Source organism: Manacus candei, unplaced genomic scaffold, assembly GCF_025592945.1.
Source record: "Manacus candei isolate 608988 ecotype Guabito, Panama unplaced genomic scaffold, ASM2559294v1 h1tg000328l, whole genome shotgun sequence".
Taxonomy (NCBI): Eukaryota; Metazoa; Chordata; class Aves; order Passeriformes; family Pipridae; genus Manacus; species Manacus candei.
The window spans coordinates 33,419-59,425 of NW_026138376.1; the positions used below are offsets into that span (position 1 = coordinate 33,419).

Here is a 26,007-nt window from a genome sequence, read left to right on the forward strand (position 1 = left end):
CCCGCGCCCGGCCCCGCTTCATCCGCGCCCCTCCCGCCCCGAAAAGCCCCGTTTTGGGGGCAAAAAAGGTGAAAAAAAACCATCCCGGGGCAGAAAAGGGAGCCACGCGCTACGTCACCCACGCCGCGATTGGCTGCCCGCGGTCACGTGTCCCCCCCGCGGCTCCCACGGGCCCACATTCATGGGGCCCCCCCGAGGGGCTCCGCGGGGTCTTAGTGCCCCGCGCATGCGCAGTGCGGTCCCGCTGCAGCGGTGCGGGGGGACCCACGGGGGTCTCGGGCCGGGGGGTTCCACGACATTCCAGGGGGGGTTCCACGACATTCCAAGGGGGGTTCCACGACATTCCAGGCGTGACCCCACGGGAGTCCGCGACATTCCAGCGGGCCAGCGCTGGGATCTGGGGGGGGGGGGGGGGTGTCAAGTGAGGTGAGAGCGGTGTGGGGGGCACCCACGAGGGGTGGGGGGGTCCACGATATTCCAAGGAGGCAGCGCTGGGATCTGGGGGAGCGTCAGGTGGGGTGGGAGGGGGGGGAGGGGCACCCGCGGAGGTCCCTCGGGGCACCCACGCGGTAATTTGGGCTCCCGAGTATTCCTGGGTGATCCCACGGGTGTCCACGACATCCCAGGAGTGCCCCACTGGCACCCATGGGGGGGTCAGGTTAGGTGCGAGGTGTGGAGGGCAGTCACGGGGGGATTGGGGGGGCGTGAGATGACCCCACGGGTGTCCACGGTATTCCAGGGGTCCCTCCCGAACCCCCCGCGCGCCCCTCGGTGCCCCCTAATTATCACGACACCACTTAATTAACCACGCTAAGCTTGGGGGTCCCCCAACTTGACGGGGGGTCCCCACAGCTTTGTCCTCCCTCCTGACACGCGGGGGGATGTCGCGCGGATCCTCCCGTGACCCCCTCGGCGACTCCGTGGCTCTGTCACCTCAACCGCGCTCGCCTTGAGGCTTCTCCACCCGGCAACAAGTGACGCGGCGCCAACAGAGCGCTCCCATTGGTCAGCGCGTCCGGGGGGCGGGTCGGGGGCTTGGGAGGAGGTTTTTGGGGGCTTTGGGAAAGAGTTTTTGGGAGGGTTTGGGGGAGTCACGCGGCGGGGCCTCCCCACCCCAACTGTGGCCTCACGGCGCGGGGATGGGCGGCAGGTTTTGGGGGCTCCTGGCCCCGCTGCTCGGGGGGCTTTTGGGAGTCGCCGCCGCCGTCACCCCCGGTAGGAAGGGGAAGGGGTAGGGGGAGGGAGGGAGGGAGGAGGGGAGACTTTGGGGGTAGGGGGGTGAGGGGGTGACCCCCTGCCCGCAACCGGCTGTGTACCCCTGCCTGTACCTCTGCCTGTACTTCTGGGTTATTCTGCCTAAATCCCTGCCTGTACCTCTTCCTGTACCCCCGGTTACCCCCTCTAAATCCCTGCCTGTACCTCTGCCTGTACCCCCGGTTATCCCCCCTAAATCCCTGCCTGTACCCCCTGCCTGCACCCCCTTCCCTGTTCCTCCTTCCCTCCCCTTTTTCTGTTCCCTCTTCCTTGTTCCCCTTTTTCCTGTTCCCCTTTTCCCTCCCCCTTTTCTTCCTTTTTTTCTCCCCCTTTCTCCCTCTTTTTTCTACTCCTTTTTTTACTCCCCCAAACCCCCTCAAATCCCCCCCAAACTACCCCAATTCCCGTCCAAATCCCCCCAGCACCCCCCAAATCCCCCCCAAATCCTCCCCAATTCCCCCCAAAGTCCCCCAGGACTCCCTCAAATCCCCCCCAAACTCCCGCAATTCCCCCCAACATCCCCTCCAAATCCCACCAAATCCCCCCTGAACCCCCTCAAATCCCCCTAAATCCCCCCCAAATTCCCCCAACTCCCCCCTGTGCCCCCCCCAGAGCCCCCCACCCACCTCCTGGCCGAGGTTCTCACCTGCCAACCGGACACCCCTTCCCTGGACCTTTCCCTCACCTTGGATGGGCAGCGACTCTACAGCTTCGACTTCCCGGGATCCCGGTGGCTCCCGGCACTCCCGGACCTGCCCCCGCTGCCCTCGGACCTGGAGACCCCCCCGGAGCTGCGCCTGGACGTGGAGCTGTGCCGGGGTGTCCTGGACGGGCTCGGCCGCTCGGCCACCGGGGTCCTGCCCCAGGCCAGGGGTTGGTGACAGGGGGGACACTGGGGGCGATGGAACTTTGGGGGTGGAAGGGATGGAGGAACTTGGGGATGGAAGGATGGAGAGAATGGGAAAACTCAGGGATGGAAAAGACCTGGATTCAGAAAAAAAAACCCCTGGCTTCAGCAAAAGGCTCAGCCCTGAGGCTGGGATTGGAGGTTCCCCCACCCCTGGAGCCCCCCAAGGCCAGGAATCGGGGCAGGATGTCCCTTTGGGATGGGACCCTTTGGAGGTCCCATCCCACCGTTTTTACAGGATGCAATCCCCACAGGAATGCCGGTGGTCCAAGTGTTCCCGGCGCTGCCGCTGGCGCTGGGCGAGGCCAACACCCTGCTGTGCCTGGTGGAGAACGTCTTCCCGCCGGCCCTGGACGTCACCTGGACCCGGGGGGGTGTCCCCATCACCCGGGGGGTCACCCAGGGGCCCTTCACCCCCACCCCGGAGCTCACCTTCTGGACCTTGTCCCGCCTGGAAGTGACCCCGGAGCGCGGGGACGTCTTTGCCTGCCTGGTGACCCCCCAGGGGGACAACGCCTCCGTGGTCACCTACTGGGGTGAGAGGGTGGCACTGGGAGGGGGGGACACCACGGCATGGGGGGCACTCCTGGGGGGGTCCTGGTTCTGGTCCCAGTCCTGGTTCTTCTGATCCTGGTCGTGGTGCTGGTCCTGGTCCCAGTTCTGCTCGTGGTCCTTGTCCCAGTCCTGGTTCTTCTGGTCCTGATCCTGGTCCCAGTCCCAGTTCTGGTCTTGTTCCCAGTCCTGGTCCCAGTTCTGCTCCTGCTCCCAATCCCAATCCCAACCGCAACGCCGCTGCCTCTCCTGAGCCGTGTCCCATTCCCGCAGTGCCCCCAGAGCCCCCGGAGGTGCCGGAGCTGCCGATGGTGCTTTGTGGGGCCGTGATGGCGCTCGGGGGGGTCCTGGGGCTCCTGGGGCTCTCCCTGCTCCTGCTTTCCCGGACGGATCCCCAAGGTACGTTTTGGGGGATGCCCTGAGGGGAGGGAGGGGCCTCGGGAATGTCCCTGACCCCCCTCTCTGTGTCCCCTCCCACAGGTTGAGCAGAGGACGGAGAAGCTCCACGTGGGAATCTGGGAGGGGGACGAAGAACTGGAATGTTCCCGACCCCCAATTCCCATCATCCCAAATAAACTCTCCCCTTGGTTATGGTTGAGCTCATGTCCTCGTGTGTTCGTCCCGTTCCAAAGCCATTCCTGGACTTTTTCCACTGGGAAAGGCGGGATGTGACCCCTTGGTGGCTGATTTGGGGTTCATTCCATTCCAGAGCCATTCCCAGAGGCTTTCCCAGCTGGAAAAGGTGGCTGATCTTGGGATTTATCCCAAATCCAGAGCTGTTCCCAGAGCTGTGTCCCAGTTTTCCCACTGGGAAACGTGGGATGTGGCCCACTGGTGGCTGATCTTGGGATTTATCCCATTCCAGAGCCATTCCCAGAGTTTTCCCACTGGGAAAGGTGGCATGTGACCTGCTGGTGGCTTCTCCAGTCCTGATCCTGTTCCTGGTCCCAATCCTGGTTCTGGTCCTAGTCCTGGCTCCAGTCCTGATTCTGATCCTGGTCCCAGTTCTGCTCTTGCTCCGGATCCTGGTCCTTGTCCTGATCCTGATCCTAATCCCACTCCCAGTTCTGCTTCTGTCCCTGATCCTGGTCCCGGTCCTGGTTCTGATCCTGGTCCCAGTTCTGCTCTTGGTCCGGATCCTGGTCCTTGTCCCAGCCCTGATCCTGGTCCTGATCTTGGTATTAGCCCTGGTCCCTAGTCCTGGTCTCAGTCCTTGTCCCAGTCCTGGCCCTGGTCCCAGTCCTGGTCCTGATCCTGGTCCCAGTCCTGGTCCTGATCCCGGTCCCAGTTCTGATCCTGGTCCTACTCCTAGTCCTGCTCCTGGTCCTGATCTTGGTCTTTGTCCCGGTCCTGGTCCTGATCCTGGTCCCAGTCCTGGTCCTGATCCCGGTCCCAGTCCTGATCTTGATCCTGAGACCAGTCCTGAGTCCTGGTCCTGGTCCCTAGTCCTGGTCCCGATCCTGATCCCAGTCCTGATCCTGGCCCTGGTCCTAATCTTGGTCCTGATCCCAGTCCCGGTCCTGATCCTGATCCCAGTCCTGGTTCTGCTCCTGGTCCCGGTCCTGCCCCCGCTCCCGCTGCTGATCCCGGTCCCGGTCCCGTCTAAGTCCGGCCCGCGGCGGCCTCGGGCGGGTCCTGCCCGGCAACCGGTGACGCGCCTCGGCCGCCGCCTCTCATTGGCTGTCCCGGGGCCGCCCCGCCCTTAGGCGGGGCTTAAAGGCTCGGGCCGGGCGGGGGGTCCGCGGGGTTTCAGAGCGCGGCCGGACCCCCCAAACTCCGCGATGTTGGTGCTGCTCGTCCTGGTCCTCGGGACCCCCCACGCAGGTGGGATTTTGGGGGGGATTTCTGGGGGCAAAGGGGGGTGTTTTGGGGGAGCTCAGTCCTGTGGGACGGCGGATTTGGGGGAAAGGGAACAAGGGGGGGTTTGAGGGGATTCATTTTATGGGGGCAAGGGGGTGGGTTTGGGGAGTCCCAAACCCGCGGGCTCCAGATCCCCCCAAATCTCCCCAAATCCCCCCCTGTACCCTCCCCAAATCCCCCCATATCCCACTCAAACTCCCTCAAACCCTCCCAAATCCCCCCAAACCTCCCCAGATCCCCTCAAATCCCCCCTAACCCCCCCCAAATCCCTCCCCCCACAGACACCTTCGTGGTCCAGGTGGCCAGTGAGTGCCCCGTGCCGGCCACCAACGGCTCCTTCGACCTCACCCTCCTCTTCAACAAGGTCCCCCTGGTCTGCGTGGACTCCCAGGGCCCCCCCAAATTCGTGCCCTGCGCGGGGGGGGGTCCCCTGGAGACCATCGGGGCCCGACTGGCCGAGAACCTCAACGGGGACCCCCAGTGGGGGGAGAGGCTCCGGAAAAGGGGGGAGGTCTGCACCCAACTGCCCCCAAAAGTGTGGGGGGACACGGCCCAGAGGAGGGGTGAGAGTCTGGGGGGATTGGGAATGGGAGAACTGGGAATGGGAGGGGTTATGGAAGGGATTCCATGGGGGCGTTGGGAGTGGGGGAATCGGGAACCGGGGGGGTGGGACTGGGGGAGATTGGGAATGGGAGAACTGGGAATGGGGGATTTGGGAATGGAAGGATTGAGAACAGGGAGGTGGGAATGGGGAATTGGGAATGGGGGGTTTTATGGGGGGATTTGGGAATGAGGGGATTGAGAATGGGGGATGGGAATGGGGGGAATTGGGAATGGGGGATGGAAATGGAGGGATTGAGAATGGGGGGGATTGGGAACGGGGGGTTTTATGGGGGGGATTCCATGGGGGGCTTTGGGAACAGGGGGGATTAGAAATGAGGCCCCCCATGAGGTTTATGGGGGGGATTGGGAACAGGAGGTTTCACGGGGGGATTCTGGGGGATCTGGGAACGGGATCAGCTCTCCCTGACATCATCCCATCCCCCCAACCCCCCTCTTTATCCCAGTGCCCCCCAAAATCCGCATCGTCCGCTCGGCGCCGGGGAACGCCCAGAGCCCCCTCGTCCTGACGTGCCACGTGTGGGGCTTTTACCCCCCCGAGCTGAGCCTGGCCTGGCTCAGGAACGGGGTGGTCCTGGAGCCCCAGGGCCCCCTCGGGTCCCCCCCAATTGTCCCCATGGGGGACTGGAGCTACAGGAGCGAGGGGACCCTTGAGGTGACCCCCGAGCCCGGGGACACCTTCACGTGCTCGGTGCAGCACCCGAGCCTGGAGCAGCCCCTCCTGGAGGATTGGGGTGAGCGTTTGGGGGGCTTGGGGGGTTTTGGGGGGGGTGTGGGGTGACCCCCCCTGGTGGGTGGTTGGGGGAGGGTAAAGTCACCCCAAATCCTCCTGGAACACCTCAAATATTCCCAGAACCCACCAAAGACACGCCCCAAAAGCCCATTTGACCCCCCCGGGACCCCCCCCAAATCCTGCCAGAATCCCCCAAAGATTCACCTCAAAATCTCAGCAGACCCCCCCCAAATCATCCCAGACCCCCCAAAAGTCTGTAAGACCCCCCAAAACACCCTATAACCCCCTGAGCCCCCCTAAAACCCCTCCCAGCCCCCCTAAACCCCCCTAACCCCCCCGTCTTACCCCAGCTCCAGGCCTGTCCCCACGGCTGTCCCTGCTGGTGGCCTTGGCTGCCCTGGCCATGGTTTTGGGGCTCCTCCTCTTCAGCTTCGGCCTCTGGAGGTACCAGAAGAAGGCCCCAATCCCAGGTGAGACCCTTGGGGGCCAAAAGGGGGGGTGGTCTTGGGGTGACAACCCCCCCTGAGCACCCTGTCCCCCCTCTTTGCAGGTTACACTCCTCTGCCAGGTGACAACTGTGCAGGTAAAGGACACCCCTCCACCCCAAATGGTCCCAAATGTGGGGCCCCTGGCCCCTCTGGGGATGTTCCCCCTTCTGCCACCCCCTGTCCCCCTCCAGGCAGCATCTGAGGACCCCCAGGACAGCGACATCGCGTCTGTGACAGACTCCAAGCCCCTCAACCCCCCAAAATGTTGCCCAAAAAATGGAAATAAAGATGCTCCTTTGTGACAAAGTAATTTGGGGTTGGCTGTGACATGAGGGACACTTGTACGACCCCCCCTACCCCCTCCACGGCGGTGCCTGACTTTCCTTTGCCCTTTTTCCTACCTTTTTCACCCCCAAAACCCCTCTCGAGATCTGCCTAGCAACCGGTGACGCCACGGCAGACGCGGGCCTTGATTGGTCTATGGGAGGTGGGCCCGGCAATGGCTTCCTTGTCCACCCGCGAGAGCCCCGTGAGGCTTTTGGGGCTTCCTGACGCGACTCTGTCCCCTCCACGCGTGTTTATGCCCCTCTATAGGGTCACTCTGTGCCTCCCACGCCTGTTTTTGTCCCTTTATAGTGAGTTTTTACGCCTCTCGCGTGGGCGAGAGCCTTCAACAAATACGGCGGACGTGGCTTCATGCGCATGCTGATGAGACTCCCCCCTTTGGCGCCTTTAGGGCTCCCTGATCCCACTCTGTCCCCTTCACGCGTGTTTTTAGCCCCCTACTGTTAATTGACTCCGCTTCATGGCGGCAAGCACCCTCAACAAATATGGCGGCGTGTGGGCGAGCGCCCTCAAAAAACATGGCGGCCGCGGCATGCGCATTGAGGCCAGAGCAGGCGCAGTGAGGGCAGGAAGGGCGGAAAAGCAGCCTCATGGTGGAGTTTGCGCATGCGCAGTCGGAAGGGAACCCGAGCCCTTCCATAAGAGGCCGGGAAGCCCCATCGACCCTCTTTTCCTCGGTCGGAGTCAGGACCGCCGCCATGTGAGCGGGGAAAGGGGGGAAAAGCGGGAATTCTGAGGGGAAAAGTGGAATTTGTGAGGGGGAAAATGGGATCGGGGGGTGAGGGGGAGTCCTGAGAGGGGATTTAGGGGGGTTCGAGGCCGGAGGGGTTTCGGGGAGGGGAGAAAAAAGGGTTTGAAGGGGGAGTTTGGGGGAGGGGAAGTGGATCCTGCCGGTTTTCCCGGGATTTAATTGAAAGGGTTTGGTCGGGATTTTCAGGGTTGAGGGATTTGGGGAAAAGAAAGGAGTGGAGTTGGAATGGGGGATAAAAATGTGGGAAAAGGGAGATAAAACTGAGGGAAAAGGAGGATCCAGAGTGGGAATGGGGGTAAAAACTGTGGGGAAAAGGGGGATAAAATTGTGGGAATGCGGGGTCCAGAGTGGGAAAAGGGGAATCCACGGCGGGAAATGAGAGATTCACAGTGTGAAAGGGGAGAAGAGGAATCCACGGCGGGAAAACGTGAAAAGAGTGGGAAAAGAGGGATCTGGAGTAGGAAACGGGGATAACAGTGGGAAAAGAGAGGGAAATGAGGGATCCAGAGCAGCAAAGGGAGGGATCCCAGTGCGACCCCGTTTTCCAAGCCCCTTCCCTGCCCCTTTTCCCACATTGATCCCGTGTTTTTCCATGTTTTTTTCCAGCATGACCGACTGGGAGACGGCGCCAGCCGTGACCGAGACTCCGGATATCAAACTTTTTGGGAAGTGGAGCACGGATGATGTGCAGATCAACGACATCTCCCTGCAGGTGACCCGGGATTTGGGGGGTCCTGGAGAGCCAGAGGAGGCTCCACAGGGGGAGAAAAGTGGGAATGCTGGGGATCCAGGAGGGGAAAAGGGGGGGATCAAGGATGGGCAGATCAGCGGCATCTCCCTGCAGGTGACCTGGAATTCTGGGGGGCCAGAGGGGGAAAAGGAATCCAGAGAGGGAGAAAAGTGGGAAAAGAACGATGCAGAGTAGAAAAGAGGAACCCAGAGTGGGAAAAGAGAAGGAAAAGGGAAGGGAAAAGGGGGATCCAGGGTGGGAAAGAGAGAAGGGAAAGAATGGGGAAAAGGGTGGGGAAGGAAGCATCCAGAGAGGGAGAAAAGTGGGAAAAGAATGAATTGCCGTTGTTCCCGGCAGGATTACATCGCGGTGAAGGAGAAGTACGCCAAGTACCTCCCGCACAGCGCCGGGCGCTACGCGGCCAAGCGCTTCCGCAAGGCGCAGTGTCCCATCGTGGAGCGCCTCACCAACTCCATGATGATGCACGGCAGGAACAACGGCAAGAAGCTCATGACCGTCAGGATCGTCAAGCACGCCTTCGAGATCATCCACCTGCTCACTGGCGAGGTGGGAATTCCGCGGGAATAGGGGCGGGGAAAAAAACCCACCTTCGAGGTCGCGACGTGCGGCTTCGGGATCGCCCGGGGGACGTGGGAATTCCAGGGGAACACGGGGGGAAATGGGTCGGAATAATGGGAGGAGGCTCGGGAGCGTGGAACGGGACTTTGGGATCATCCAGCTGCTCCCTGGGGAGGTGGGAATTCCGTGGTAGTTGTTGGGATTCCGGGCGGGGAAAAAATCTTTGCGATGGTGAAATGAGACTCTGGGAGGTGGGAAAGACACAGGAACTGGGGGGATGTTGGGGTTCCAGGAGAGGAATTTTTGGGATCCGGGAGGGATATTTTGGGATCTGGAGGATCTGAATTCCCAGTTTTTCCCCCCAGAATCCCCTCCAGGTGCTGGTCAATGCCATCATCAACTCGGGGCCCCGCGAGGACTCGACTCGGATCGGCCGCGCCGGCACCGTCCGGAGACAGGCCGTGGACGTGTCCCCCCTGCGCAGGGTCAACCAGGTACCCCAGAATTCCCAAAGCTCCCCAGTCCTGGGATCCCCCAGTCCCAGAATCACCAAATCCTGGAATTCCCAAATCTTGGGATCTCAAATCCCACAATCTAGGGATCCCCCCCAATCCCAGGATCCCAAATACTCCAATGCTAGAATACCTCAATCCCAGAACCCCCACATTCTGGGACCCCAAATCCCCAAGTCTCGGGATCCCACAATCCCAGGATCTCCCAATCCTGGGAACTCAAGTCCCACAAACCCCCTAATCTTGGAACCCCAAATCCCCCGATCCTGGGACCTCAAATCCTGCGATCCCAGAATCCCCAAATCCCAGGGGGCTCCTTAACCCTGTTCCCAGAGGGTTCCCGTTCTCCCTGTTCCTGAGGAGATCCCCCTCATTCCCGGTTTTTCCCATTCCAGGCCATCTGGCTCCTGTGCACGGGTGCCCGCGAAGCCGCTTTCCGGAACATCAAAACCATCGCCGAGTGTTTGGCCGACGAGCTCATTAATGCAGCCAAGGTACCCCAAACACCCCAAACCCACCCCAAAAACCTGCTCCAGGCCTTCCCAAATAACTCCCAAATCCCCAAACCCCCCTAGAGCCCCCCAAAAAAACCCCAAACCACCCCAAAAACACTCCCCCAATCTCCCCCCCAGACCCCTCAAAACCACACCCAGACCCCCTAACCCCCCCCCCAGACCCCGGATTCCAAGGACAGGGAATTCCCAGATCCCTGAATTTTTGGAAGGGAGGGTCAGAGTGAGCACTCAGACCCCCCAAAGCCCCTCAAAATCCTCCCCAGCCCCTCCTCAACCCCCTTTTCCCGCTTTTCCAGGGCTCTTCCAACTCCTACGCCATCAAGAAGAAGGATGAGCTGGAGCGTGTGGCCAAATCCAACCGTTAGAGACCCCCTGGAACGGGGGACCCCTCCCCAAATAAATCCATGTGTTCTCTGATCCCCCCTGCCTGTCCTGGGGGTCAATTCCCAACCCCCTCCCAAAAATTCAGAATCTGGGAATTCCTTGTGCCTGGAATTCGGGGTCTGGGGGGGTGTTTTGGGGGCATTTTTAGGGATATTTGGGTGTTAATTCCAACTCCCCTTCCAGAAAACCCAGACTCTGGGAACACCCAAAATCTGGGACCACCCTTTCCCGAACCACTTCCCAACCCATCCCAGAATTCCTGAGGCCCTTAAAACTCTGGGATGTGGCTCTGGGACCCCCCAAATCCCAATCCAGACCCCCCACCAATCCCTCTGGATCCCGTCTTCCCTGGAAAACACCACAGGAGACACTTGGGAAGAAGGAAAAGAGTCCGGTTTTCCCAGTAAAGTGCGGCTGTACAGGAGGGGCCGGACCCGGATACAACAGTCTGGGAATTCGGGAATTCTCTGGACACGTGGAATTCCATCCAGATGATCCCACTGGATCCACCCCCATCCCAAAAACCTGCCCTCTGGATCCGTCCCATTCCCGAGGGATTGGGAACAACACCCTGCGTGGATTCAAAGCCGGGCTTGGAGACAAAGCCCGGACCTAAAACTTTGGGGATTCCCAGGGAATTCCCATGGGATACAACCCTGGAATGGGATCCCAGGGTCAGGGAGCTACAGGGGATTATGGGGATTCCTGGGATGGGGAAGAGGGGGAGGGATGGGAATTGCTACGGGTGGAGAGGGGGTGGGAAGGCACCAGGAGTGGTGTGGGATGAGTAGGATTTGTGGGATCACTGGGGGTTTTGGGATGAGTGTGGGATTTATGGGATCACTGTGGGATTTCTGGGAATGCTGTGGGATTTATGGGATCACTGTAGGATTTTTGGGATAACTGTGAGGTGTTTGGGATAACTTGAGGGGGTCTGGGGATGATTGTCAGGTTTTTGGGATAACTGTAGATTGTATGGGATAACTGTAGGATTATGGGAATGCTGTGGGATTTCTGGGATAACTGGGCATTGACTGTAGAGGAGATCAGGACAACCCTTGGGGAATTTTGGGGGGTCTTCCCACTTTTCCAACTCATCTCCCGCTCCTCCCTCTTTATTTAAGCCCCACCCCTTATTTAAGCCCCTCCCACACCGCTTTTCCACCTGATCCCAGGAAACACCTGGAACCCCGGGAAAGGTGGAGAACACCCCAAACCAGCACAATTATCCCAAAAACCTCATTAATAATTGGTCAAAGAGGCCCCGCCCCCGATCCAAGCCCCTCCCACCCCAGTTTCCCATTGAATTCCCGGAGGAGCAAAACACCCCGAACCACCTCCGAGACGCCCCAAATTACCCCAAACCCTCATTAACAATTAGCTGTCGAGGCCCCGCCCCCGGTCCAAGCCCCGCCCCCGGGGCGGGGTCACTTGTAGAGGAGGTGGACGCGGCTCCCGTCGCAATTCCCGCGTCCCAACTTCTCCGCCTGCTCGGACACGAGGCAGCGCACCAGGGGCAGGTTGGGTTGGTAGAAGGGGGGTCCCGTCCCCCCTCCCCCGCCCGGGGGGGCCGCGGGGGCTCCCCCCGATCCCGGCGGGAAGTGGTTGTTGTCGCCGTTCTCCCGGGAGGGGTTGGACGGGCGGCGGCGGGAGCGGAGCTGCTGCCGGTCCTGGAGCTGCTGCCGGAGCTCCGACACCCGCTCTTCCTTCTGGGAACGGGAACGGGAATGCCCCTCAGCGGGGCCCCCCCGACCCTCAGATCCCGTCTGACGTCCTCAAACCACCATTTTAGGGTCGCAGTCCCATTCTGGGTCCCCCAACCCCATTTGGGGTCCCAATCTCATTCTGGGTCCCCCAAACCCCAAACTGGGGTCCCCCAACCCCATTTAGAGTCCCCTAAACCCCATTTGGGGTCCCAACCCCTATTTGGGGCCCCCCAAACCCCAATTTGGGGTCCCCCAACCCCATTTAGGGTCCCCTAAACCCCATTTGGGGTCCCAACACCTATTTGGGGCCCCCCAATCCCCCCTTTGGGGTTGTCTCCCCCCCCGACCTCGGCGATGATCTTCTCCAGCTCCCGGTTCTCCTTCTCCAGGAGCCGGGATTTCTCCTCCTCGTTGTTGTTGGTGGAGGATCCCGTTTTCATGGTGTCCTGCTGCTCCGACTGCCACTCCCCCCGCGTGATCAGGCGCCGCATCTGCATTTATGGGATTTATGGGATTGACCCCAAAACAATGACTGTGGGGTCCACAGGGTGTGGGGGGGTCAATAGGATGGTTCGAGGATCAGTGGGATGGCTATAGGGTCAATGGGATCACTGTAGGGTTCACGGGATCACTGTAGGGTTTATGGGATCACTGTGGGGTTTTGGGTCACTGCAGGGTTTTGGGATAACTGTGGGGTCTGTGTAGTCACTGTGGGTTCTGTAAGGTCACTGTAGCATTTATAGGATCTCTGTAGGATCTCTAGGATCTCTGTAGGATCTCTAGGATCTCTGTAGGATCTATGGGATAACTGTAGGATTTATGGGGTCACTGTAGGATTTATGGGGTCACTGTAGGATTTTGGGTCACTGCAGGGTTTTGGGGTCACTGTGGGGTCTCTGTGGTCGGTCCCAAGCCCACCTTGGGCACGAAGAGCACGACGAGGGTGATGTAGGACGAGAAGACGACGGCCAGCGCCGCGAAGGCAAAGGCGGCGTCCTGTTGGCTGCTCAGGATCATCGTCACCGGCGCCGTGATGAGGCAAAGCACCTGGGGGGGGGTTTGGGGTCACCCTGTGGGATTTGGGGTCACCAGGTGGGATTTGGGGTGTTTTTGGGGTGGTTTGGGGTGTTTTTTACCGCCACGTTGTAGATGGCCATGCCGATGGCGCGGTGGTCGTTGATCTTCTCGGTGGAGACGCTCTTGGTCTCGTAGGCCAAGAAGATCCCGAGGAGGAGCAGGAGACCCTTGAACCCATAAAAAATCCCTGGAAAAAGGGGGGGGGCAGGGGAATGGGATTGGGGGGTCAAACAGGGACCCCAGAACCTCCTTGTGCCCCCCAAATCCTCCCTGTGCACCCCCAAAACCCACTTTTACCCCCCAAAACCCCCTTTTCTCCCCCCCAAAACCTCTCTAAACCCCCCCAGAACCACCCAGACCCCCCAAACCCTCTTTTACCTCCCAAAACTCCCCCAAAAGCCCCCAAAATGGCCCCCAAACCCCTTTTCCCCCCCAAAAAAATGCCCCTACAAGCCCCCTTTTCCCCCAAAACTCCCCGTCCCTGCCCACTCCTGTCCCCCCCCGACCCCCCTGAGCCCCCCACAACCTCCCAGACCCCCCGAAGGCCCCACCAGGACCCCCCAAAACCCCACCCAGCCATGTGTTCATCTTGGTGGAGCTGCAGTGCTCGAGCTGGGGCAGGATGGACACGTCCAGGTCAGTCTTGGGCTCCTCCTTGGTGAATTCCTGGGAATTTGGGGTGGGAATGGGGCACAGAGGGGGTGGTGAGGGGGTGGGAGCTGCGGGGACTCCCCTAAAGCCCCCCCAATGTAGAGGAGATGCCCCCAACACCTTGAATATCAAGACGAGCCCCCCAAGGTCTTGAATCGCTTTAAGACCCCCAAAACACACCCAAAACCCCAATTCCAAGGACAGGGAAGTTTCCAGATTCCTGAATTTTTGGGGAGGGGTCGGAATGAACACCCAGAGCCCCCAAAACAACCCCCACACCCCTAAAACTCCCCCAAGGACCCCCCAAAACAACCCCCAGAGCCCCCCACACCCCCAATTCCAAGGACAGGGGACTTCCCAGAATCCTGAATTTTTTTGGGGACCCCCCAGAAGCCCCCCCAGGGCCCCCCTTCCCCCCACCTCGATGGTTCGGTGCAGGGGGTCCACGATCTGCCACACGACCAAGGTCACCACGTCCAGCCCCACCAGCAGCCCCACGGTGGCGTAGAGTTTCCAGGGCTCCAGAGTCTGGGATTTGGGGATTTTGGGATGAGGCCGGGTCACCAGGGACCCCCTGAGACCCCCCCCAGTGTCCCCCCTCACCTTCCTCTTCTCCTTCTTCTCCTCCTTCTTGGTGAAGACGGTGTGGACCCACCAGATCTTGGTGAACATGCTGCCGTAGGCCAGGCTAAAGCCCAGGCCTAAGAGCCAAAGCCGGGCCTGAAAGGGACGGTTGTGCTTCCAGCTGGGAATTCCCGGGACACCTGGGCCACCCCCAGGGACGGGACCCCCCCAAAAGGGGTGTAAATCCCCCCAAAATGGGTGTAAAATCCCTGAAAGGGCTGTAAAACCCCTAAAATGTGTATAAACCACCCCAAAATGGGAGTAAACCCCTAAAATGGGAGTAAACCCCTAAAATGGGAGTAAACCCCCGGCTGTATCTCTGACTGTTCTTCCTCCAGCTGTTCCCACCCCTGTTTGTCCCCATTCCCTGGCTGTGTTTCCAGCTGTTCCCGTCCCTGGCTGTGTTTCCAGGTATCCCTGGCTGTTTCCAGCTGTTCCTCCTCCCCCTGTTCCCATCCCTGGCTGTGTTTCCAGGTATCCCTGGCTGTGTTTCCAGCTGTTCCTCCTCCCCCTGTTCCCGTCCCTGGCTGTCCCAGACCTGGCAGACGAAGGGGAACATCCCGGGGCCGATGTGGTATCCGTCCAGTCCCAGTGGGAACACGGCGGCGAGCGCCAGGGTGCAGCCCACGGCCGTCATGTTGTTCAGGTAGGGCTGGGAATTCTGGATGTACCTGCAGGGAAAGGGCCAGGACATTCCACTGGGGACCTACAACCCATTTTTCCTGGTTTTTCCCTGTTTTTCTCCTGGGTTTTTCCCCAGTCTCTTTCTGTTTTCCACATTTTCCCTGGTTTTCTCCATTTGGGGAGGTGTTCCCAAATCCTGAGACAGGGGGGTGTCCCCAAATCCTGACACAGGGGGGGTGTCCCCAAATCCTGACACAGGGGGGTGTCCAGATCCCAGGACAGGGGGGGGTGTCCCCAAATCCCAGGACAGGGGGATGTCCCCAAATCCCAGGACAGGGGAGTGTCCCCAAATCCTGACACAGGGGGGTGTCCCCAAATCCCAGGACAGGGGGTGTCCCCAAATCCCGGGACAGGGGGTGTCCCCAAATCCCAGGACAGGGGGGTGTCCCCAAATCCCGGGACAGGGGGTGTCCCCAAATCCCGGGACAGGGGGGGTGTCCCCAAATCCCAGGACAGGGGGGAGGTGTCCCCAAATCCCAGGATGGAGGGGGTGTCCCCAAATCCCAGGACAGGGGGTGTCCCGCCCTCCCGCCGACCTGACGTGGCCGTTGTAGATGTTGAAGGCGAGGCAGACGACGGCCAGGACGATCCCCAGGGACGCCAGGACGGACACGGAGATGAAAAGCTTCTGGGAGAGGAAGCGGAAGGTGGTGATGACCTTGGTGTAGTCGGCGGGCGGGGAACCCCCTGTGGGACCGGCGGGGCCGTCAGGGGGGCCGGGGGGCCCCCAGCCCTGCCCCCGGCCCTGCCCCCCGACCACCCCCCTGTGCCCAGTTCCTCACCAGTTTTCTGAATTTCCCCTTTTCCCCTGTGATTTTCCCCTGTGATTTTTCCCAGTTTTCCCCTGTGATCTTTCCCAATTTTCCCCTGTGATTTTTCCCAGTTTTCCCCTGTGATTTTCCCCTGTGATTTTTCCCAATTTTCCCCAGTTTCCCCTGTGATTTTCCCCTGTGATCTTTCCCAATTTTCCCCAGTTTCCCCTGTGATTTTCCCCTGTGATCTTTCCCCATTTCCCCCATTTTCTCCCCCATTTCCCCTGTGATTTTCCCCTGTGGTTTTTCCCAATTTTCCCGTGATCTTTCCCCATTTCCCCCATTTTCTCCCCCATTTCCCCTGTGATCTTTCCCAATTTTCCCCAGTTTCCCCTGTGATTCTCCCCTGTGATCTTTCCCAGTTTCCCCCATTTCCCCCCCATTTCCCCTGTGCTTTTCCCTGTGGTTTCCCCGGTCCCGCCCTCACCGATCCAGCGGTCGTTGTTGTACCAGGACAGGTTGTCCTTGGTGCTGTCGTAGTACCCGATCTTCTTGTAGACGCCTCCTGGGGACACCCGGGCGTTGGGGACACCTCGGGGGGGTCACCAGGGACCCCGGGGGGTCTCCTGCCCCCCCAGACCACCCAGCCCCCGTTTCCTCCTCACCCTGGAGCTGCTCAATGAGGGTCCAGGCCATGCGGGACCCGCTGGCGTCAAACACCACGTGGCCCTGGGGGGACGGAGAGGGGACCAGTTGGGGACAGCCCGGGGGTCCCCAGAGGGGGGTGGGACAAGGTTTGGCTCTGGGAGGGTTGGGGACCCCCTTGGTGGCCCCTCCACCCCCCGGGGAAGCTCGGGGACCCCCTGGGCCGCACCGAGACGCCCTCGAAGGCCGAGGAGTTGAGGGCCCGGTAGATCTCATCCGTGATGTTCTTGTTGTTGTAGTTGAAGTCCTCCAACCTCAACCCCTTCTTGACCAGCTCGGCCGAGGTCTTGTTGAGGGCCAGGGCCAAGGCCCAGATGGCATCGTAGGCCAGGGGGGCCTCCTGGAACCCCCCGGTCTCCTCAGGGTTCTTCCCCAGCCTCTTCTGGAGCTTCTCGATGAACTCCTGTGACGTCTGCGGGGGGTCGACACCGCGGGTCGGGGGGGGTCGGGTTGGGATGGGTTGGGGACGTTCTTGGTGGCACCTCCACCCAACTGGGAGGGTTGGGGACACCCTTGGTGACACCTCCACCCAAAATGGTGGGTTGGGGACACCCTTGGCTTGAAGGGTTGGGGACACCCTTGGTTTGAAGGGTTGGGGACACCCTTGGTGGCCCTTGGCCCTGGGTGTGTCACTGACCCCCTTGGTGCCCCTTGGAGTGTCATTGACCCCCTTGGTGGCCCTGGGACCCCCTTGGTGGCCCTTGGAGTGTCATTGACCCCCTTGGTGGCCCTGGGACCCCCTCGGTGGCCCTTGGAGTGTCATTGACCCCCTTGGTGGCCCTGGGACCCCCTCGGTGGCCCCGGGCGGGTCAGGGTCGCCCCGGTACCATGTTGGAGATGCTCCTGGTGTTCTCAGGGTTGAGCATCACGATCTCGGTGGTGACGTGCCCCTCCACGGCCTCGGCCATCTCGGCCTCGGTGCAGTTGATGGCAGGGTCCTTGATGCGGAACCAGTTGTCGGCGTACCAGCCAATCAGGAACCACACGTACTTCTTGCCGTAGAGCTTCTCCTTGTACACCTGGGGGGGTCCATCCATCCATCTCCAGCGTCTCCAGCCTCCTCCAGTTGACCATGTCCATCCCTCCATCCACCTTCCATCCCTCCATCCACCTTCCATCCCTCCATCCATCACCCATCTGTCCACCCTTCTCCTCTCCCAACCATCCATCCATCCCTCCGTCCATCTAACCATCCATCTCCGTCCATCCACCATCTCCAGGTGGTCTCCATCCCTCCCTCCATCCCTCCCTCCATCCCTCCCTTCCTCCCTCTCACCTCACAGAAGACCTTCCTGGCCTCGGTCTCGTAGAAGAGCCCCACGATGATCCGGGCGTCCTGGCGCTGGGGGGACACATCAGCTGGGGGGTGTGTCCTCACCCTGGCCCCTCCCACCCTCATTTGCATAAATTCACATCAGGGCTGACCCCCCCCAGACTGCCTCACAACCCCCCAACTCCCTCCCAAATCCTTGGATCCATCCTTGGACCCCCAGCCAGGTCCCCTTGGTTGACCCCCAACCCCTCCTTGGTGCCCCCCGACCACCCCAAATCCCCCCAGACTCCCTCCGTGCCCCCCCAAAACCCCCATCCTGACCCCCCCAGACCTCCCCCCGCCCCCCGGGTGGTCTCACCTTGAGGTTCCTGACGGGGGCGGCGGGGTCGGAGAAGAAGCTCTGGCGGAAGGTGATCTCCAGCCCGGCCTCCTTCACCCGCTGGTCCAGGTCGTCCAAGGTCTGAGGGGGGTTGGGGGGTCCCGGGGAGGGGGGAGAGAGGGTGGAGTGAGTCTGGGGGGGATCTGGGGGGGTTGGGGGTCACCGAGGAGGGGTTGGAATTCCCGGATCTGGGAATGGTGGGGGGTCCTGGCGGGTCCAGGGGGGTCCTCACCGAGGTGAAGACCTCGGTGGTCTGCTGGATGGTGGCGATCTTGGTCCAGCCCCACTTCTTGAAGAGCTGCACCCTCGTGGGGTTGTGGAGCGTCGCCGACGGGTGGGTCCGGAAAAAGGTCGGGAAGCGCTGCCGGTTGGACAGGGCCGGGGAGCTGGAGCCGTAGGAAAGCTGGGAATTCCGGGAGGGAATGTGGTCACGGGGCAGGCAACAAAGAGATACCCCCTCCCCATGCCAACCACACCAGGGACACCTGGAGCCAGAGGAAAGCTGGGAATTCTGGGAACGGTCCCGTGTGGATACGACCACGGGATACTGGGAACGGGTCATGGGATACTGGGAACAGGTCATGGGATACTGGGAACGGGTCATGGGATACTGGGGATGGCCCCATGTGGATACTGGGAATGGCTCCGGGTGGATATGACCATGGGATACTGGGAATGGTGTCCCCAAACGCCGCTGTCCCCCCGCCCCAGCATTCCCAGCATTCCCGGCATTCCTGGTGTCCCCAAACTCCATTGTCCCCCCGCCCCAGCATTCCCAGCATTCCCAGTGTCCCCAGACTCTGTTGTCCCCCCGCCCCAGCATTCCCAGTGTCCCCAAACTCCACTGTCCCCCCGCCCCAGCATTCCCAGCGTTCCCGGCGTTCCCGGCGTCCCTCACCACGATGAGGTTCCACATGCGGGCGGCCTCGGCCACGAGCGTGGAGACGCTGGAGCAGCCGGGCATGAGGATGATCTTGATGGGGTCGTTGTAGAGCAGCTCGTACAGGAACTTGGTGGCCTGGCCGGGGTCACACTGGGGGGGCACGGGGACACATTGGGGGGGGGGACACCCCAGACCGCCCTCTCCCAGTCCCACCCAGTGGGCGCTCCCAGTTCCTCCCAGTTCAACCCCCCCCCAGCCCCAAATTCCATCCTAAAACCCCTTTCTGGGGGCTCCCTGAGCCCCCACATTGAGGATTTGGGGGAGGGGGGCGTCCCAGTTTTTTGGGGGGGCCATAAAGGGTTTGGAGACACTCCCCCCCCAGCAGCTCCCAGTTCCTCCCAGTCCAGCCTCCCAGCAGCTCCCAGTTCCTCCCAGTCCAGCCTCCCAGCAGCTCCCAGTTCCTCCCAGTCCGACTCCCCCAGCCCCAAATTCCACCCCAAAACCCCTTTCCTGGGGGTCCCCAAGCCCCCAAACGGAGGATTTGGGGGGTTCCCGGAGGGGGGGGGATGGGCCTGGGGGGGGTCCATGAATAATTCAGGACACGGATGGTCCCGGAAAAAGAGCCGGGAGCGGTTGCCATGGCAACCCAGCGGCAGACCCAGCAGCATCCCTGTTGCTGTGGCAACCGGGCAGGACCAGTGGGGGGGCCGGGGGGGGGCTGAGGGGGCCCAAAAGGGGGGTCCAAGAGGGACAGACAGACAGACAGGGGGGATCCGGGGAGGGTTTGGGGGGATTTGGGGGTTTAGGGGGATTTAGGGGAGCTTTGAGGGGATTGGGGAGATTTGGAGGAGTTTTGGGGAGGGTTGAGGGGTCTGAGGGGGACTTGGGGGGATTTTGGGGGGGTTTCTGGGGTATTTGGGGGGGGTTGGGGGAGTTTGGGGGGATTTTGGGGGTGTTTGGTCACCTCCTGGTGACCTCCACCCCATTCCACCTCCTTCCATCATCTCCCAGTGACCCCAAACCCCCTCCCTGTGACCCCAAACCTCATCGTAGACCCCAAAACTCATCTTCAACCTCATCCCACCCCATCCCATCACCTCTCAATGACCCCAAACCCCCTCCTGGTGACCCCAAACCTCAGCCTGGTGACCCCAAATGCCATCCCACCCCATCCCACCCCCTCCTAGTGCCCCCAAACCCGCTCCTGGTGACCCCAAACCCCCTCCATTGCCCCCCAAACCCCATCCCACGCCATCCCACCCCATGTCCCACCTTGCTGTCGTGGTGGATCAGCCTCAGCTCATAGTCGGGCAGGATGTCCCACCCCACCTCAGTGACCCCAAACCCCCTCCAGTGACCCCAAACCCCATCCCACCCCACCTCAGTGACCCCAAACCCGCTCCTGGTGACCCCAAACCCCATCCCACCCCATTCCCCCGTGTCCCACCTTGCTGTCGTGGTGGATGAGCCTCAGCTCGTAGTCGGGCAGGATGTCGGGGCGCCGGTTGACGTCCTCCAGGGCCATCTGCACGGCGGGCAGGCAGGCCTGGCCCCCCGGCCACCCCCCGCTCATGGGGAACAGGGCGCCCACGTGCACGGCCTTCCTGCCTGGGCCCCCCCGAGCGGGGCCGCAGCCCAGGGCCAGGCTCAGCAGGGCCACCAGCACCCACCGCCCCGGGGCCACCGGGGCCACCCGCGGCCACCGCCCGCCCTCGGAGGGCCCCCCCGGCGGGGCCCGCATTCCCGGCGGGATGGGGGGTCAGGAGAGGGGCGGGGGGGCCATGGGAAAAGGGGGAGAGGGGCGGGGGGGGTTGGGGAGCGGTTTGGGGGTCGGTTTGGGGGGTTTGGGGCCGATTTGGGATTCGGGGTTGGGTTTGGGGGTTTGGGGGGGGGTTGGAGGTGGTTTGGAGGTTGGGGGTGGTTTGGGGTTGGGGTTGGGATTTGGGGGTTGGGGGTCGAGGGTTTGGGGTTGGGATTGGGGTTTTGGGGGGGTCTGAGGATGGCCTGGAGTTGATTTGGGGTTGATTTGGGATTTGGGGTTGGTTTGGGGGGTGGGAGGGAGGGTTTGGGGTTTTGGGATGGGGGGTGGGAGGGAGAGGGTTCGGGGTTGGTTTGGGGTCGATTTGGGGCTTGGGGGTGGAGATTTGGGGTTTTGGGGGTTTGGGGGGGTGGGAGGAGCGGCGATAACGGGATTGAGATGGAAAATAATGGGATGGGGAGAGGAGGAATAACAGGATGGGGAGAGGGGAAAATAAAAGGGAGAGAGGGTGGAAAAAACCAGGATGGGGAGGGAATAAAAACCAGGATGGGAAGGAGGAAATAAAAGGGATAGAGGTGGGAAAAAAATGGGATGGAGAGGGGAGAAAAAAAACTGGGATGGGAGGGTGGGGAAAGATCAGGATGAGGAGGTGGGAAAAACCGGGATGAGGAAGGGGAAATAAAAGGGATCGGGGTCGGGAAATGAGAGGGATGGAAAAAGAGGGGAAATGGGGGATGAGAGGGATGGAGAAGAGAGGGATGAGAGGGATGGAGAAGAGAGGGATGAGGGGAGAGGGAAGATGGAGAAGCCGGAGGAGCCGGAGGGATTTGGGGGCGGAGAAAATCCGGCGGGGACGGAATCGGGAATTCGGGAGAGAGGGAAAAACAGGGATGGGGGAGGAAAGGATGGGAGGGGGAGGGGAGAGAGAGGGAGGGGGAGGAGCCAGGAGGGGGAGGGGGAGAGGGAGAGGGGAGGAGAAAGAGGAGGAGGGGGGCGGAGCGAGGGAGGAGGGGAGGGAGGAGGAGGAGGGAGAGGGGAGATGGGAGGGAGGGAGGGAGAGAGGGAGAGGGGAAGGGATGGGAGAGGGAGGAGGAGGAGGAGGGAGAGGGAGCGAGGAAGGACAGAAGGAGGAGGAGGAGGAGCGAGAGGGGAGGGGGTGGGGGGGGTCTTTGGGGGACTCCACCCCCCAGGGCAGAGTTTGGGGTGTCCCAGGGGGGTCAAAGGGGGTTGGGGGGTCTCTGGGGGTCTCCACCCCCCAGGGTAGATTTTGGGAGGGGTCCCGGGGGGGGGGTAAGTGGGGGGGGAGGGCTCAGGGTGGGGGGAGGGGACAGACTCACCTGAGGGGGAGCGACGAACTGGGGGGGGGGGGAATAAAACTGAGTCACAAAGGGACCCCCCCAAATCACAGGGACACCCCAAAACCACAGGGACCCCCCAAAACCACAGGGACCCCACACACACCCCAGGGACCCCCCAAAACCACAGGGACCCCCTCAAATCACAGGGACTCCCCAAACCACAGGGACTCCCCCAAATCACAGGGACCCCCCCAAAATCACAGGGACCCCCCCAAATCACAGGGACCCCCCCAAAATCACAGGGACCCCCACAGGGACTCCCCAAACCACAGGGACCCCACACACAACCCCAGGGAACCCCAAAACCACAGGACCCCCCACGGGGACCCCTGTGGGGGCTGAAATCCCACCCTGGGGAACCCCCAAACCCAAGGACAACCCCCCAGGAACCCAAACCCCAACCCAGAGGCCCCCCACCCACCCCAAGCCCCCCGAGACCCCTCTGGGACCCCCCAGGAACCCAAATCTGAACCCTGGAGACCTCCAAAGGCACCCAGAGCCCCCCCAAAGCCCCCCCGGGGCCCCCCCTTTGTGTCTCACGCTCGCAGACGGGTTTGGGGTGGCTCCAGCGGCCCAGCTTGGTGCAGTTGCTGCGGGCGCTGCCCACCAGGCGGAACCCCGGCTCGCAGCTGTACTCGGCCCACGTGCCCTCCACCGGCACCCGCTCCAGCCCCCGCGGCACCACCCGCCCATTCTCCAGGCTCAGGTGCATCCGGGGGCACGTCCGCACTGCGGCACCCGGGGGGACAACGGTCAGCGCGACAACGGTCAGCGGGATGGGCAACGGGGGGGGCAAGGGGATGGTGGTCGTGGGTAATGGGATGGTGGTCAAAGTGGGGGATGGTCAAGGGGATGGTCAAGGGGATGGTCATGGGGATGGTCAAGGGGATGGTCAAGGGGATGGTCATGGGCATGGTCAAGGGGATGATTGGGGGCAACACAATGATGGCCAAGGGGATGGCGGTCAAGGGGATGGTGGTCAAAGTGCTAGTCATGGGTAACATGATGGTGGTCAAGGGGATGGGTTGTGGGCAACACGATGATGGTCAAGGGGACGTTGGTCAAGGTCTGGGGGATGGTGGCCAAGGTGATGGTGGTCAAGGGGGATGGTGATGACGGTCAAGGTGATGGTGTTGGTGGTCAAGGTCTGGGGGACGGTCAAGGTAACGGTGGTCAAGGTAAGGCCTTCATGGTGGGCAAGAAGGGACATTGATGGGATGGGGACATTGATGGGACGGGACGGGATGGTGACAGTGACAGGACAGGGCTGTTGATGGGATGGTGACAGTGATGGGATGGTGGCACTGACAGGACTGGGACAGGATGGTGACAGTGACAGGACAGGGACACTGACAGGACTGGGACAGGACGGTGCCAGTGACAGGACAGGGACACTGACAGGACTGGGACAGGACGGTGCCAGCAATGGGACGGTGGCAGTGGCGTTGGCGCGGGGGACACTCACGGCAGCGGCTGGGGTGCGCCATGGCCGTCCAGGTGCCGTCGCGCTGGCACTTGCGCACCTTGGGGCCCCACGATCTCGCGGTCGGGGCCGGCACACGTACTCGATCTCGTAGTCGAAGGGCAGGAACCGCACGCTCTGCACCTCCTCGGGGGTCAGGCCCCGGTAGCGGATCCCCCCGTCCCGCGGCGGGTGGATGATCTGGCACCCTGGCACCCCAAAACGGTGGGTGGGGGGGTGTCCCATGGGGCCGGGGGGGTCACTGAGGGTTGGGGGGGTCACTGAGGTTTGGGGGGGTCACTGAGGTTTGGGGGGTTCCATAGGGTTGGTGGGTTCCGTAGGGTTGGGGGCACCCCACGGGGTTGGAAAGTTCCACAGGGTTGAGGGGTCCCAGAGAGTTTGGGGGATCCCACAGGGTTGGGATGATCCAATAAGGTTGGGGGAGTTCCATAAAGTTGGAGGGTTCCATAGGTTTGGGGATCCCATAGAACTGGGGGGGGGTCCCATAGAACTGGGGTGGGTGGGTCCCCATAGGGTTGGGTGGGGTCCCATAGGGTTGGGAGGGTCCTGTAGGGTTGGGTGGGTCCTGTAGGGTTGGGTGGGTCCTGTAGGGTTGGGTGGATCCCATTGGGTTGGGTGGGTCCTGTAGGGTTGGGTGGGTCCTGTAGGGTTGGGGGGGTCCTGTAGGGTTGGGTGGGTCCTGTAGGGTTGGGGGGGTTCCGGGGGTCCCCCGGGGGGTTTGGGGGTCACCCACCTTCAGTGAGGTTGGTGTGGACGGTGCCGCGGGCGGGGGCCGCGCTCAGCACCAGGAGCAGCAGCGGCAGCATCTGTGGGGGAGAGACCCGGATACGGCCCGGCCCTATAGGGGACACTCAGGCCCTATAGGGAACACCCCAGGCCCTATAGGGGACACCCCAAATACAGCACAGCCCCTATAGGGGACACTCAGGCCCTATAGGGGACACCCCACGCCCTATAGGGGTCACCCCAAATACAGCACAGCCCCTATAGGGGACACCCCCAGCCCCTCCCTCCCCTCCCCAAAATTCCCCCCCCCAAGCGTTTCCCACCCCTAAAAAAGGGGAGACCCCCAAGCAAGGGGAGACCCCCCCCAAAATAACAGGAGAGACCCCCAAAAACGGGGAGAACCCCCAAATTAAGGGAAGACCCCCCCCAAAAGTAACGGAGACCCCCCCTCAAATAAGGGCAGACCCCCAAAATAAAGGGAGACCCTCAAAAAGGGGGAGCCCCCCCCCAGAACGTGTCCCACCCCCCCAAAAAAAAGGGGGGAACCCGCCCAAAAACAGGGGAGACCCCAAAATAAAGGGAGACCCCAAAAGGGGGATACCCCCCCAAACATGTCCCAGCCCCCCCCAAAAAAGGGGAGACACCCTCAAAAAACAGGGGAGAACCCCAAAATAAAGGGAGACCCCCCCAAAATAAAGGGAGACCCCCAAAACCAGGGGGAGACCCCCAAATTTGGGGGGGGGAGGGGGGTGTTTCCTTACCTTGGCCTGAGGTTCCCGGTGCGGGGGGAGGGGGAGACCCCAAATCTGGGGGGTGGGGGAGGGGCGGCGGTCGCGGGGGGGGGGTCCCCGGTGATGGAGGGGGGGGTCCCCAAATTTGGGGGGGGGTCCCACGAAGCCCCTCCCGGAGCCGGGGGGGGGGAGGGGAGATGGAGCCGAAGATGCTCCGGGTGGAGGATGGGAGAGAAAAACGGGGGGAGGGGCGAGGAGGGGGGAGGGCCGGCTGGGGGGGGGGGGTTGGGGGGGTCGCGGAGTGTTTTTGGGGGGGCGTCGGGGGGGGGCGCGGAGACCCCCGGGATGGGCGGCGGGTCCGAGAAGGGCCGCGGGAAGGGGCCTCAGGTGGGTGGGGGAGGGAGGGGGGAGCGGGGAGGGAGGGGGAGGGGAGAGGGAGGGGCCGGAGCCGCCTCGTGGGGGGGGAGGGAGGGGCGAGAGGGGGGAGAGGGGAGAGGGATGGGGAAGTTCGGGGGGGATTTTGGGGGGGGTCGGGGGGATTTGGGGGTGGGGGAGAGGAGGGGAGAGGGAGGGGGAGAGGGAGGGGCTGGAGCCGCCTCGGGGGGAGAGGGAGGGAGGAAAGGGGGAGAGGGATTTGGGTGTTTGGGGGGGATTTGGGTGTTCGGGGGTGGATTTGGGGGGGGGGGAGGGAGGGAGGGGAAGGGAGAGGGAGGGGCTGGAGCCGCCTCGGGGGGGAGGGGAGGGGGGCGAGAAGGGGGAGAGGGAGGTTGGGGGGGGGGGGGGGGGCTTGGGAGGGGGAGGAGGGAGGGGGGGGAGGAGGGGGGGAGAGGGATTTGGGGGCTTGAGGGGGATTTGGGGGGAGGGGGGAGGGAGGGGCAGGTCACGTGTCCCTGCACGTGTCACGTGGGAGTGACTGGGGAGAGGGGAAGACCCCCCCCCCAGCTCTTCCCTCTCCCCTCCTCCCGCACGCCCCTTCCCTCTTCTC

The 26,007-nt window shown here is 62.1% G+C and overlaps 4 protein-coding genes across 4 annotated transcripts; 3 read left to right on the forward strand and 1 right to left on the reverse strand.

Annotated features, from left to right (window-relative positions):
• Positions 1-1,046: 1,046 nt before the first annotated feature.
• On the forward strand, positions 1,047-3,311 carry LOC127465174 (HLA class II histocompatibility antigen, DM alpha chain). Its single transcript, XM_051775678.1, has 5 exons — positions 1,047-1,215; positions 1,867-2,127; positions 2,416-2,697; positions 2,987-3,112; positions 3,194-3,311. Exons 1-5 carry the CDS (start codon positions 1,140-1,142, stop codon positions 3,196-3,198), a joined length of 750 nt encoding a protein of 249 aa, XP_051631638.1. The 5' UTR covers positions 1,047-1,139; the 3' UTR covers positions 3,199-3,311.
• A 1,119-nt stretch (positions 3,312-4,430) lies between these two features.
• On the forward strand, positions 4,431-6,725 carry LOC127465169 (HLA class II histocompatibility antigen, DM beta chain). Its single transcript, XM_051775671.1, has 6 exons — positions 4,431-4,537; positions 4,855-5,136; positions 5,641-5,928; positions 6,278-6,397; positions 6,478-6,510; positions 6,607-6,725. Exons 1-6 carry the CDS (start codon positions 4,495-4,497, stop codon positions 6,615-6,617), a joined length of 777 nt encoding a protein of 258 aa, XP_051631631.1. The 5' UTR covers positions 4,431-4,494; the 3' UTR covers positions 6,618-6,725.
• A 640-nt stretch (positions 6,726-7,365) lies between these two features.
• Positions 7,366-10,264, forward strand: RPS5 (ribosomal protein S5). The gene is made up of 6 exons (XM_051775677.1): positions 7,366-7,460; positions 8,118-8,223; positions 8,599-8,808; positions 9,186-9,314; positions 9,728-9,826; positions 10,144-10,264. Exons 2-6 carry the CDS (start codon positions 8,119-8,121, stop codon positions 10,210-10,212), a joined length of 612 nt encoding a protein of 203 aa, XP_051631637.1. The 5' UTR covers positions 7,366-7,460; position 8,118; the 3' UTR covers positions 10,213-10,264.
• Positions 10,265-10,607: 343 nt separating this feature from the next.
• On the reverse strand, positions 10,608-23,700 carry GABBR1 (gamma-aminobutyric acid type B receptor subunit 1). Its single transcript, XM_051775676.1, has 20 exons — positions 23,548-23,700; positions 22,623-22,811; positions 22,062-22,079; positions 20,413-20,573; positions 18,981-19,115; positions 18,315-18,485; positions 18,062-18,163; positions 17,707-17,772; positions 17,258-17,449; positions 16,600-16,842; positions 16,391-16,454; positions 16,213-16,290; positions 15,510-15,660; positions 14,828-14,960; positions 14,086-14,385; positions 13,587-13,680; positions 13,074-13,201; positions 12,856-12,984; positions 12,285-12,428; positions 10,608-11,940 (listed from the first exon to the last, which is right to left on the reverse strand). The coding sequence occupies exons 1-20, from the start codon at positions 23,567-23,569 to the stop codon at positions 11,659-11,661; spliced, it is 2,802 nt and encodes a 933-aa protein (XP_051631636.1). The 5' UTR covers positions 23,570-23,700; the 3' UTR covers positions 10,608-11,658.
• Between the last annotated feature and the right edge of the window lie 2,307 nt (positions 23,701-26,007).